The sequence below is a fragment of the Homarus americanus genome, unplaced genomic scaffold (genome assembly GCF_018991925.1).
Source record: "Homarus americanus isolate GMGI-L3 unplaced genomic scaffold, GMGI_Hamer_2.0 scaffold31037, whole genome shotgun sequence".
NCBI lineage: Eukaryota > Metazoa > Arthropoda > Malacostraca > Decapoda > Nephropidae > Homarus > Homarus americanus.
Window position 1 is genome coordinate 2,248,905 of NW_024722227.1, and position 14,168 is coordinate 2,263,072.

The 14,168-nt window shown below is 34.9% G+C and overlaps 1 protein-coding gene across 1 annotated transcript in view; it reads right to left on the minus strand.

Annotated features, from left to right (window-relative positions):
- The window catches only part of LOC121862490 (dual specificity mitogen-activated protein kinase kinase 7-like), a 91,149-nt gene that overhangs the window by 4,591 nt on the left and 72,390 nt on the right, over positions 1–14,168 (minus strand). Inside the window, 1 exon segment of the mRNA XM_042360795.1 lies at positions 2,840–3,013. Coding sequence (XP_042216729.1) covers positions 2,888–3,013 — 126 coding nt within the window. The 3' untranslated portion in view covers positions 2,840–2,887.

Below are 14,168 nucleotides of genomic sequence, written 5' to 3' on the forward strand. Positions count from 1 at the left end.
AAAGCACATTTTGTGAAAATAGCACAATATGATACTGTACTGGTAATTCACCATGGAAAGGTGGCAGTAGCAGACATATGTGAGAGGCACATTAGACTGTGTATGTGTTGTGAGCACAGATACAGCCCTTCATATGCTCAAATGTAGGCAAGGACTCCAAATCTTTTATGAAAAAATATTCATGATACTTGTGTAGCCAATACATGGTCTGTATTCAGTTATAATTACATGAGAACATATTTAAATGCATATTTCCCATATTCTAGCTGCATTTTGCTTGCATATTCAAACCTATAAATGACGTTTTCTTCAATTTTGCACAAGGCACTTTGGATCACATATCATATAGTTGAGGGGTAGTAAGCTAATAAGTGGCAATATGATAAATTAATTATTATAAATTATATGACCCATGGGCTGCTGTTTGGCCATCCATGGTCAAGTGACCTGAGGTGAGGTATCACTCTATCTGAACCCAAACTTAACCAGCTAACTGCGCCCAACCAACACATATGAAAATCAACAAACAAATTTGTCATCTGGAAAGATCTCAAGTAAAAATCCAAAACCAAGGGTATCAATTACAAAGGCCCAATAAACCAGTTTCAAGACCTACATCCCTGCCCCTTACCTTAAGCCAAGTATTATACCAGCATTTAAAATGAAACATGACCATCATACAATAGGCTGTAGGTTGACCTACACACCATGAAATCTAGACCCTTTATATGGTGCTGGCTTGTGTTGTTCCCACACTACAATCGGTTATATGCAAGACCAGTTAGCACAAGATCTCCCTATGGGGACTGCCCACGTTTTAATTTCAAGAAGCCTAGTGAATCCTCAACGTGTGAGCAATGCTCATTGATATTACTGGAATTATCGTGAGAACAGGGTGGGCACCCTGAGGATAAATCAGGGTTGACTATTATCATAATTGTAATTACAACAATGTTGCAATGCTTCTAGTATAGTTGACAAAAGTAATCATCATACATATATGATGAATTTCATCGATAGACATTCTTGCTCTACCCCCAAAAATGTGATACGTACTTCACATTTAGTTACCCAAAATCAGACAGCCAAATTTGAAACTCATCTGCAGATGACACCACAGTAAATCTCATTCAAGCCTCAAGGTATGTTTTTCTCAGTTGTATTTCCTATAGATAAATGTGTATTTGATTAGGTTAGTTCAAACAAACATAGAACAGCAAAATGCTTGCTATTAGAATATTTTGTATATTCATGAATCCAGTGTGAATTTAGAGGAAGGTCTTACTATAGAAATATCCCTTCAGTTTTGTTGATGTCTTTAGGCCTACTCTAATCTAACACACACGTGTGAACTCATTTGCCACTAATATAGAAGATACATTTCATAATTTTATTTAGTACATCTTTATTTTTATTGCCCATAACTAACATTACAGTATGGGTTGTTTGACACACTCCAGGAAGATTTCTCTTCAGTCGTCAATATTTTTACTGGTGATATATTAATCAGATAGTACAGTATATTCAAAATTAATGAAATATTTCAATACTTGTAGCATATTATCCTAGGTCAGGGTTGAGTCAATACTGATGTTGAAATCTTTACTCTACCTCACACTCAAATGTGAACTCAATCATCACCAGTATACAAGATTTGTACTTTCTTTTAATGTGCTCCCGAACACGTTTTAGCTGCACGACTGAGTAGGGTTCCTGTCCAGGATCCATGGAGTTGAATGCCGCCCTAATTTCGTCCCAAGCCCTCTTTTTCTTCTCCACGTTACTGGACTCATGTCGTTTATCTTGAATGATTGCTTGTTTCTCGACTATCAAGGCAACAAGTGTCTGTCTCTGGCGCTCAGAATGGTACTGTACGTTGCATCTTTGTCCCTTTGGCCTCCATTATCTCCGTGAAATGTTTGTTATTGTGATCAGCTGTTTGCATATGGCATCCCAACATTCCCCTTTTTTCCTATGTTGGTACACCTGAAGCAAGTCCCACGCAAACACCACGATTTGTACCACCTAGGAAGCGACTTAGGCCCATGGCTTGGGCAAACCTTACCATTAGGATTCCTCATGAGAGCCCGCATAAGACAATCTTGCATACAGCCAACTGTCCTTATTAACCTCAAACTGGGTCATTAAGGAAATGTAAACACTCTAGCAACAAAGCTGCAGCTCAAACAACATTCCCTTTCTGATACAAAATACTGTGCTTTATACTGCATGGCTACAGCAAAAAACTATTTAAAGTGCTAAGAAGGTGACTGAATGCAAGTACTGTATCTTGTAGCAAGAGACAAAAATAAGCCTGGAGATGTCTATACAGCCTGGAGCAGTGGCTGAAGCTGAGGTCTTGATTCTGAAATGACACCCCATGGCTGAGACAAAATGAGGAAGAGTAAGATTCATTGGGACAAATGGTTAGGTGGTAGCAAAGGAAACACAGTGTCAGAGAGACAACTTTACTCCTGGCATTTTGCCAGAAAACATCAAGAGTAAAGCTGTCTCTCTGACATTATGTTTCCTTAGCTACCGCCTAACTAAATGAGGAAGGCTATCTATGCACACTAGTCTGTGTGAAGATTAGACTTGGTGCTCTCAACCTCATTTGGTGACTGTTGAATCTAGATAAATCTTCTTAGAAACTTGGATGTAATGGGTAGGAGTGACTTAATTATTAGTTCCAGCCACTAGTCAAGGATTAGACCAGGATTTTGAATCCATAAACTTAGTTGGTATTATATTAGTCATGTGAGCCAGGCACTAGGTCTTGTACTTCCTTTTCATGTTAGAGTCAAGCATATAATGATATTTGTGTCATTGATAAGATTACCTGTAGTGTGGGGTAGTGAGACTAACAGAGGGAGGAGGCAGACTTCTACTAGAGGTGGGTAATGCTCCTGGTTGGCCCGGCTGGCTGCTGTTTGCTGCTGCTCTGTTCTCCACGATCCTTCGAGAGACGAGGGGGGACACATGGGGGGGCAGGTAAGTGGGAGGGTAGCGGCTGCTGTGGGAGAAGATGTCAAGATGGAATTACAAAAGTCTTAAAGGCATCTCATACATTAAGAGACCTAAACATACCATTATATATATATATATATATATATATATATATATATATATATATATATATATATATATATATATATATATATATATATATATATATATATATATATATATATATATATATATATATATATATTATTATTAAGCTTGACTTACTTCTTTATTCTTTCATCAATGAATGTCTACCAGGATGTACAATAAATCCGCACAATACAAATTATCAATATTACTGTACTGTAATCAACATCAAAATACTGAAATACCTGTACTGCACAATTTAATTCTCCCAATTTCTTGTAACTGACAACATATTTCAACTAAGGTTTCTGTATCCTTTACTTTTGTAATATAAGGATACCTGTATTACTATCTGTTCTCACACTGACAGCTGACAGAGGCAAGCTAGCTTAATAATCATCATCAAATTTTCTAGCTCTTTACATTGAATGGAATGTCATTCTTTAATAGAATCTTTAACTGATAAATAACAGATAACTATTTTCATGTTATGACTTCTAGCAAATTTTGAATTCACAAAGTAAGCTTCAATTTAAAATGAACTCAAAGTAATCTGGGAAAATTTTAAAACAATAACTTTGAAAGAGAGTAAAGCATAAGGCAGAGCCCTAAGCAAGGTTCACTTGAGACCAAATATGGTTTCATATTACTTGTACACTGACATGTAATGAACTTCATTGACTGACATGTGTAAAGAAAATACATACAAAAGTATAACAAATAAGGATACTTATAAATATGTACACATAACAAACATAGTCAACATTACATGGTTCTTGTTGCATGCATATAACAAGTACAAAAATAAAACAATTAAAATAAGCATTGAGTCCAAGTCAGCAGACTAAAAGCATGCTGGATCAATAAGTAACAGGACACAGTACCAATCTTATATCTAAGGCACAACATACTCTCTCATGCCAAACAAAAACAACTACAGTACTGTGCTAACAAATCTAAATATCTAAGAAAATATAACAAAAAAAGGACAATACAAGTTAAGATTTATTTTTATTTTTTAAGGACTTTTTGTATTTATATTGATACAAGATATTATATTACAAATCAATAATGATTACATATGGTAACTCCATAAATATACCAAAGTGTTTACCCATAGTCAGCAAAAATTGCCTCAGAAGTAGGAATGAATTGTTATGAACAATATTTACCCAAAATCAAATGAGAAATTTCCTGAATCTATAACAAGGCAGCTTTACTCTCACTTCTATATATTGCGATTGTACAGTTCTGTCCTTCTTGAAACATCCTTCAATGTTGGCAAGCTCTCGTACAGAATTTTGTGACCAGAGATGAAACACACGTACGGTACAGTACGTACAGTGCAGTGCAGTGCAGCACTGGTAATTACTTGGTAAACAATTATTTTATCTTTACTTTGACGAGTATAAAAAATTAAAGGGATATACTGTACAGTATTAATGCAGCTGGTCTTGATTACTCAATGAGCTACAACCGAGAGAACAATAATTAAAATGTCTGGAAAACTTTCTTCCCTCTGTTCTTCTCTTCATGTTTCAGATGCTTTTGCTGTAATTAACCTTTATCATTACCTACTACCTTCTCATACATTCTTAAACTTTCACTCAGTTCTTATATAAATGTTGGTTCCCATTGTTTAAATTTCATAATTTTTTACTCCATAATGCTACTTTTGTCTTTAGGTGTAAGTGTGTGGTTGTGGCAACCTTCATTGTTTGCACTTATATTTCTTAAAGGTCAATAAACTTTTTTTTTCTTTTTATGGGGAATAGCCAATCCAGGCACAGGTCATCGACCCACAATGTAGCCTGGGGAACCAAAAAAATAAGATTAAAGAGAAATTAAAAATAGAAAAGAAAAAGATTATATTAATCTACATCACGAAGATGCCGGAAAACCAGCTTTTTGAAGTGAGACAGATTGTACGTGTGTGGAAACACAGAAGAAGGCAGAGCATTCCACAGTTTGGCTGTGTGAGTAAAGAAGAATGTACTATAACGGGTTATTCTTGTGTGACGGACATCCACACAGAAACGGTGGGCACCGCGGGCAAGACGAGTGTTACGAGCCCACGGCCTTGCCGGCGGTACACAGGATACCAAATACACCGAACATTGCCCGTTAAAGTACCTGTAAAAGAGTGAGAGTGAAGCAACATTGTGGCGAAGAAAAGGGAAGAAAGATTATCAACTAAAGGAGGAGAGCCTTTCATTCCACCCTATCTAACAGTGTCTGCATTTAGCTATTTACCGCGCTATTAATGTTTCTGAATTACCAAAATTATGAGGCAAACAAGCTTGGTCAAAACTTTACTTTGAAATTTTGCTATTCAAGAAAAGATCTTGCACACACTTTGTGTGTAATAAATGACTGAAATGATATGAAGGGCTACATTCCTGACAAGTATATATCTATCACCCATGAAGGTGATGACTATACAGCTTCTGAATTATTACCTACACCATACCCTTTTCAAGCTAACCTGGCCCGTATTTTTATCGAGTTTTATCAGTTATATAAATTATTTGGGATATATCCAGTCATATAAACTGTAGTTCATAACCTATTGTGATATATGTTTGGTATCATTTGCATCTGTTTGCTTTATGTTTGATAAAAAACAAAGAAATATGAAAAACTTCATTCAAAAGCAAATTTCATCTTGACTCCAATCTTTTATGATAAATATTTAAAATTTTCCAACATCCTCTCTGAAGTGCTAATGCCTTGAAATCATTTGCATTTTGATAGTTCAGTTATTTAACATTATTTTAGATAATAATAGGTCTGCTTACCAAATGTGAACATATTTAGTTTTAATAAATGGGCAGCTACACAAACGTTTTCTATGAACCAATCAGCTATTTGTAGTTATAAACGAGGGGTGTGGCTTACAGGCCAGGTTAGTGTGGAAATACTATACGTAGTGGCTTATTCAGTGACCATCTTACTCATGAAGGCAAAAAAATTATTTTTCTGTCACAAGTGGCTTTACCTCACCAAATCCACTTGATATGAGACTGCCAGTCTAAACTGAGTGAAACCAATTGAACTTAACAAGTTTTGTTACAAGTTCACTAAGCTAAGAAGAAATACACTCATTGAGATTTATGCATTACTTCAGTCCTTATTTTTAGAAGCAATAAAAGTATTCTGAGCATTGCTGTGTGTTCATGAGACATACTGTACATATTTATTAAAAGAAGTGATTCAGATATATTTTTCCTGTACTACTTTGCTATAAATACAGGAAAGAGCTTATTCAATGAAGAAATTAAAATTGTACAATTCAGCATGAATACTTCAAGCATAAGAGATTATTTCTAACCATTTTAAACAAAGTCCATCATTATATTATACTGTAAGTACTGTATAATCAATCAAATACTTATACTGATGAAGAAAAAAATTAGGTTGGGTTATGAATTGAATACTATATTTCTGGAATTAGTATGGTATAGGAAGTGCACATTTCTGGTGTTAGTTTGGTATTTAAATTGAATGGTTCTTTATTTAATTTGATACAGAAATCAAGGAATGATTTGAAAATCCTTTTTGTTTTTTAGCCAGGTTATGACAAGGAGGCCTGTGTGTAATATAGTTTACTATCTGGTAACCTGAGTTGTAGTGGTCAGCATACTTACCTCTCAAGTAAGTGGACACAGATTTAATCCTGGACAAGGTAAAATATGGGAAAGTTTCTTTATGCTATTAAACTCTGTCTAGCCAGCAATAAATTGAAAACCTGATGTTAATCAGTTGATGGATTGGGTTCTAGGTTAATGGTTCCAGAATAGATGGAGAATTGTCTATTTTTTGGGGATTCCTCTTTGACACTGGGTCATGGAGTTCATAAACCCAAAGTGTGGTTGTTGTCTTGGTGACAAGTTACACCTTAAAGAATTTAAGGCCAAGGTGGCCTTATGTTCAGCCACCCTCGAAAAAGGGGGGTAACCATAGGTAATATCAACCTAAGAAGTCTATGGTTACCACAATCTCAGAGAACCAAAGTTATAAGTCATCTCAAAAAACCACATAAACCACATCAATAACTGAGTTGATCAAAGACGACCCTTTAGTCTAAATTATGTCAATAACTAGACAATGTAAATATAAATTCTACTACATGTGACAGAAAACAAGGAGTGACAATAACTTTATCTGTTCTACAAAAGGCATACTGTACTGTATCTAGAGTCAGAGCCAACCAACCACTAGGGATAACAGATTATATGGTAACATCTGCAAACTGTCACACAAGTAGAACTGATAATTTAAACCACCTGCCTCCCCTGCCCTAGCTGCACAAGGGGCAGACACCAACTACCCAAGTGAAAATGGGAAAATACCATATATCCCTGATTTTCATTCATGAGTAAACATGTAACCCACACCAAAGTAATATGACAATAATGTTTTGTAAGAAAATTGAATCATGGAAAAAAATAACATAAAGTTCATGTTGTAATGGTATGTCAATCAATGATTCACTGCAAATCAATGAGAGCCTTTAGTACAGTAGGGCCAACCCCTAGATTTCCTACCTGATTAACAGACCTTGAAGTAAATCCAAGTGGGAAAAAATAAATCACAATTATGTAGTGAGGGTGATAGGACTTTAAAAATTTTTGGGGGGGAAATGATCCAAATATTTTTGTAACTGAACAACCCGCTTTCAAAAAGCTGAATACCAAAACCTGTGTGGAATAAACCCTGATAGGTTATATAATGCACAGCTTTGATAACCCAAAGATGGAATATCTGACATGAACATCAGAAGTGAAACTTTCCTCAAATCTCACATTAAAACAAAACCAGGATCAACTCTTAGCTCATGCTAGACCCTCATCCAGTTTAAACAGAACTGTTCAATCCCTATTTAAGTCTACAATTATGGAGTGAAAGCACAACTTAGCTCTGGTGTAAAAAAGAGCTCTTCAGTGAAAGACCTGCTTGTGGCAGGTGGTGTCTGGACTTACATTGTTACTGGGAATCCCAGGTAGCTGACAACAAACAAGCATAAGTCTGTGTGAACATGTGGCTGCAGCAACAAGACTTCACCACACTTCAGCCTTTTGAGAAAAGTGCTAGTGTATTTCAAATCTCCCTTTTTAAGGATGTGGTATGTCATAATATGAAGTGCAGCAGTAGAGTGAATACAATAATGCGCTTGCCACCTGTTCCAGGGACCGGTGGTTCGTTCCTGGGCACTCCCAGTTCACCCAGCTGTAAATGGGTGCCTAAGTTTACAACTTGGGGAAGTGAATGTGGTCGAGTGCAGTACCGGCCATGCTGCCTCCTTGTGTACCGAAGGCTTAGTATATAATGTGCTGTATCCACACTGTTCCTAACGGGTAGTCATGCCTATGGGACCCACTTTCACGTTGTAATTGTAGAATAGTGCCAGTTGACACAACTGAGGGTTAAAACCCATAGATTTGAGGGCATACTACATTATACACAGGTTTCCTTGGATTGATGCCAGGTTGTGAACCAAATGTTTCAGTAGTTAGTTTGATGTATAAATGAAGAAATGACTCATGAAATCCTATTTTATAACTGAAGATAAAAAGAATTACTTAGAATTTTGTGAGCATGCCAATCAGTTGTGACAAAGCCTGCCTTGCCATGTTTGGATACAGAATGGATACACTGTCTGTAAACATATTTACTCTTTCAGCCATAACAGAACCTCAAAATTTGTATAAGAAATGGGTCTTCCTGTAAGACAATCATTATCATGCAAGGTAAAAGTCACTTAGAGGTATGTTTAAGCCTCCATGTGCTTGTCAACATTCACTTGTCACCCTAATTAAGTAATGTGGCCTTCAAGAAACAAACCCCAACTTCCAGCTAACATTGTGCTATTCTCTTGGGAGGGGATGGAGGGGAACCAAGTCATTCACTCCATCCTCAATCCATAAAATGGAAATTCAGGATTCAATCTCCTCCCACTTATGATGGCAGCTTTAGTGAATGAATGATATGTAATTTATGAAAGCCAAGTAAAAATAAAAGTAACCGAGAGAAAGGCTCCAGGGGCTACCTGGAAAGTGCCTCAACTAGGAAAGAGAGTTACTGTATCTATATACGCACTGTAGATAGAAAGTTATTGGCTGAATGAACAGGTAATAGAGGCATCCAGCCAACACAGAGGCTTTGTTTTCTGAGTGAGGTAACAAGTGAATTGTTGGCAGGTGCACAGAGACTTTATCTACTCAAGTGCCTCTTATACGGTAAATGGTGAAGGTAATCTCACAGAGGAACCCTATTCTTTTATAAGATGAAAAGTCTGATTCTGATAGGAATAGTACATGTACCCAGTAGCTGTTTTGACAACAATTTGTTGCTATATCCTAACATGACTAGATGGACTGGTTGTCATATAAGATTGGCAAGTGCTGTAAATTACAAGGAAATTACAAATTCATAATCATAAAATTAATATTTCTGGTTTGTTACTTAAGTTGTCATAAAATTATAATTTTTATGGTGTTATTTTGCTGGAATAAATAGTTTTACTATTAATCTGATGCACTGACAGGAAATTTTTTGTGTTGGTGTGATGGAATGGCTGGATAATTGCAGTGGTAATTTGTTATATATTTCTGATGGATATTTGGTGCACAGGCTATTAATTTTAATACCAAAATAATGACACAAATCTCTAAAATAAAAACTTTGTTAGGTACAAGTGGAATGTAAACATTTAAAGTTCCTGAGAAAACCTGGTTAGTCATTTTACAGTATTAGCTTGAAATTTAATTTTACACAAAATACTGATGCAACAGACAGGTAACACTTTGGGATTATTAGCCATAAATAAATGTAAAAAAAAATATATATATATACTGTATATATATCTATGAACATTAGAATGAACACCAAGATCTGGTATTTGAGAAAACCACAAACTGAGCATTAAACTTAAAACATTGATAAAGTAGCTCACAATGTTCAATAAAATCAATACATTGTACTGTATTGTGCAATGCATCACTAAAACTCTAATACTGCACACATGTCAAATTAAGTATAATATTACAAATAAAATTGATAGATTTCTAAAGCCTACCATACTAAATAACCGTGATCATTCATACTATAAAATTTGGTACATAATAAAAAAAATTAAATACCTACTGTAATGTATAAATGTAAAATGGGAACAATATAAATGCTCTTGACTATGAATGTCTATATAAAATGGGATTCACAGTCAACACTCACAACAATTCATATAGGATACTGTACATACTTTTTACAGGAAAAACAATTACAATATCCTCTGGTACTGTAACAAGAGGTGCAAACAAACTCCATATAATTATAGTTACACAAAAAAGGAAAATAAAATTAAACTTCACTAATCTGTGAAAAAATAACAAGCTTTAAAAAAAAAAAAAGTGTTCCATGGCAGAAAAACACTACATTAGCAAGACATGATGGGAAGAGGATGTGCATACTAGAATTTATATATAAAAGAATTCTTTGTCCATCACACGAGAAGCAACAGCAAATCTTGACCCATTAGTGTGGCTGGATCCTCGAGCTGGTGGTCATTCACATGGCTAACGGAGGCACTACCAACACTCCCAAAGGAACATTATTATATCAATGTCCATTTAATACATTATAATAATGGGAAAAATGGCCATTATCATCCTTGTGGATTATCTAATGTGAAATATCTTAGTGGCTCAATCATTATGAGGAAGTTTAAAATGTTGACCTTATATCACTAATTTGTCAATGATTCAGTTGTGGCAATATGAAAATAAATAGTGACTTAATGAACATAAACAGAGGCAGCCTAGTATAGAGTCAAAGAACAATATGCCCAACAGTTATCATTAGATAATAACTATTTGGGTCATGGTTTGTGTTTTGTAATACACTACTTTTGTGTAAGTGTGCAGTACTGTTCTCTATTACCCTGTCCTTATCACTTGACAGTATTTATACTGTAGGAATATTAACACACCAAATTAAGTAGTATACAGTATGTACCTTCTTTAAAAATAGTACAATAAAGCTATACTGTACGTGAAATTCATTTAATTCCAACAAAGATGAAAGTTAAAACTTCAATACACTACAATATTATAAGCTCTTTTTTTTTTACTGGAATTTTCTGTCTCATGCAAAGTTTAAATTCATAATATCTTATAATATCTCATGTGGTGACAAAAATTCAGGATACTGAAGAGGGATATGAGGATGTATCCAAAATAATTGCAATAATATCTGTCAGTAATCAAAACTAGGGAAGGTGGGTGGGTGGGGGGTGGGAGGGGGGGAGAGAAACAGTAAGTGCAGTCTCCTTAATATAGTGAATAGCTGATGCACTTGCACACTGCTCAACAGATATGGTGCTAAGTTTTCACTGTAAGAATATTTCTTCATTCTCCAATTAACAAAAGGCAATATCCAAATGTAGAAAACGTTAGTATAATTACGGTAGGTACATAAGACACTACTAGCAGCCCTAACTATACTCAGTACAATAAAATCTCTTAATTCTGATTTTTCCTTCTGATATCCAGATAATCCTTGAGCTCATAAATACTGTACACTGTAGTGTATACAGTAGAGGTTAATCTAGTTTCAAAAAGTTTCTCCTTGAAAACTGCCGTTTTTTTCCCTTGAAATCCGTCATAAATCAAGATATCTACTAGAAAATTGGAAAGAATTTATTGTTGCCACTTTATTTATTATGTTGTACTAATCAGCTGATGCCACTATCTTTGTTTATCCAATTAAATTCAATAAAAATCCATTTTTGGGTTTATTGATGCCCAAATTGTTTTAAAACAAAAAAAAATAGGCAGATATCACATAATTTATATTATGAAAAAGTTGAATGTTTTAAATAGGCTTATGCTTAAAAAAATTTGTGATAGTGATCACCAATCTCACTTCATAATCGTAAAGTTACTATTATATATACTATTTGGCATCTATTATATTATACAGCAATCATATACAAATACAGTACATACTGTACATGCAAAATAAGTATCTATGACCACCAACAGTGCCAGAAATAAAACATTTATTTAAAGGTTTACATGTGGCTGACAGACTGTGCCTAGTTCACCCGGGGTCACTGTACCCAAGAGTGTTGTCATTGTAATGTCATTCAAAAGACCAGTACCCAACCAAAAAATCGGACAAATTTTAAAAACAGGTAAGGGCTGAGTAAAGTAAAAAAAATTTAAATGTCAACAGACACAAGGAGAAACACAGTACTACTGTATATCGATAAAAACTGTGGCTCTGAATAACTTGAATAATTCTTCAGGAATTTCTGATTTTTAGATTGACATAACCATTACCATGTTAATTTACAATTAAGCAATAGTGCAAAGGTTTAGCACTGTAACAAAATCTTTATAAATATAGAAGTAAATAAATACTGTATACACGTACAAGTATTTAGTTCACACTGGATAATATGAATGACTGTTCATTTAGTTATTATGAAGACCTCTCAGTATTAATCATGATTGAATACAGAGACGTTACTGTACTGTAATTATAATATGGTGAGATAATGCTGTACTGTACTATTTTTATCGTGCTGATGAAGTGAGAGAAAACTCTACACTGATCAAATTTACCTAATGACCACCCAAACAAGAGGTGGTCATGACAAGGGAAGGAGACCAGTAGTTTGTGTAAGAACCCTCTGGTGTTATCCTGTGCTGAAGAAAACTCTCATCACAATCTAGTACTAATTATGATGATGTATTAAAAATAACTACCCATACCAAAGAATGATGATGTAAAGGAAAAGTTCTACATTAAACCCTCACAGGATATTTTTTGTTTACACAACTCTCTCCACATCACCGTGGTTTCTGCACCCAAAACTCATGTAGCAGTCCAATGATGTGGGGCATTGATATCATCTACCATTGACAACAATATGTTTTTCACTGATAAATAAAAAAACAAAAAACAAAAAATATGTACAAATGTTACAGTATTATAATAAAGTTTAACATTAACAGATTGCCTGGGGGGAATGAATGATCATTAATTTCAACGAGTATATTTACAATACTGGGAATTATACTCCCAAGTGATCCCTTGACTCATGTTTGAGCCCAAGAAGACTTTTTTAATACTACAGCAATTTTAATTTTAATTCGCTTGGTCTTTTACACATGCAATTATACAGCGGAAAGTGTGGGGTTTTTATGCACCATACTGTACACATCTACCAGTCTTTGCCAATGAAAAACAAATTCAATACTAAAATGTTTACTGTCAAATTGTAAAGTTTTATTTATTTTTTCTTTCTAGTGTAGAGCTAGATAAAATTCCATATATCAGGACTAGAATCTGTTGTGGTTCATGGCCTACCAATCTCAGGAACAGGATAGTGATTCATGATCTACCTATAAGGAACAGGATAGTGATTCAGGACCTACCTATAAGGGACAGGATAGTGATTCAGGACCTACCTATAAGGGACAGGATAGTGATTCATGACCTACCTAAAAAGAACATAAGCTTTCTACATGTGGATAAAGCATTAATAAACAGAGGATAACCTCATCATGATTAGGTTTAGTAAAATTATTTTCCCAAGCAGGTGCAAGCTCAATCATCCTACATATCAGTCAATAACTTTATGCTTGGTCACAAATCTAGTGGCAGTAACAAAGCTTTCAATAATTTTTTTTCACATATATATTATAAGGTAGAGTAATGTAGACAAGAATGATATATCATATCATAATCTACAGTTACAACAGATAGTTAAGTAGTCCCACTGACACAATACCTGCACTGCCCCTAAGTTTACATCTCATCATTAACAAAACATTGGAAGTACCATGAAAAACTATGAAGACACACAAGTCATAATTAAGTATGAGCCAGGTTGAAACAGGTTAGATAAATTTATGCTTTATGATCAGCTGCCCTTCATTAGAAGCCCTGAGTAATGTGCTCACTAAGCCATTGCTTTAGACCTAGGAAATCTAACATTAGTGGCTAGGCCTAATTGTACAATTAGCCTGTCTTCCCCAATTAACCATCAGACTAAAAGGGAGGGTAGA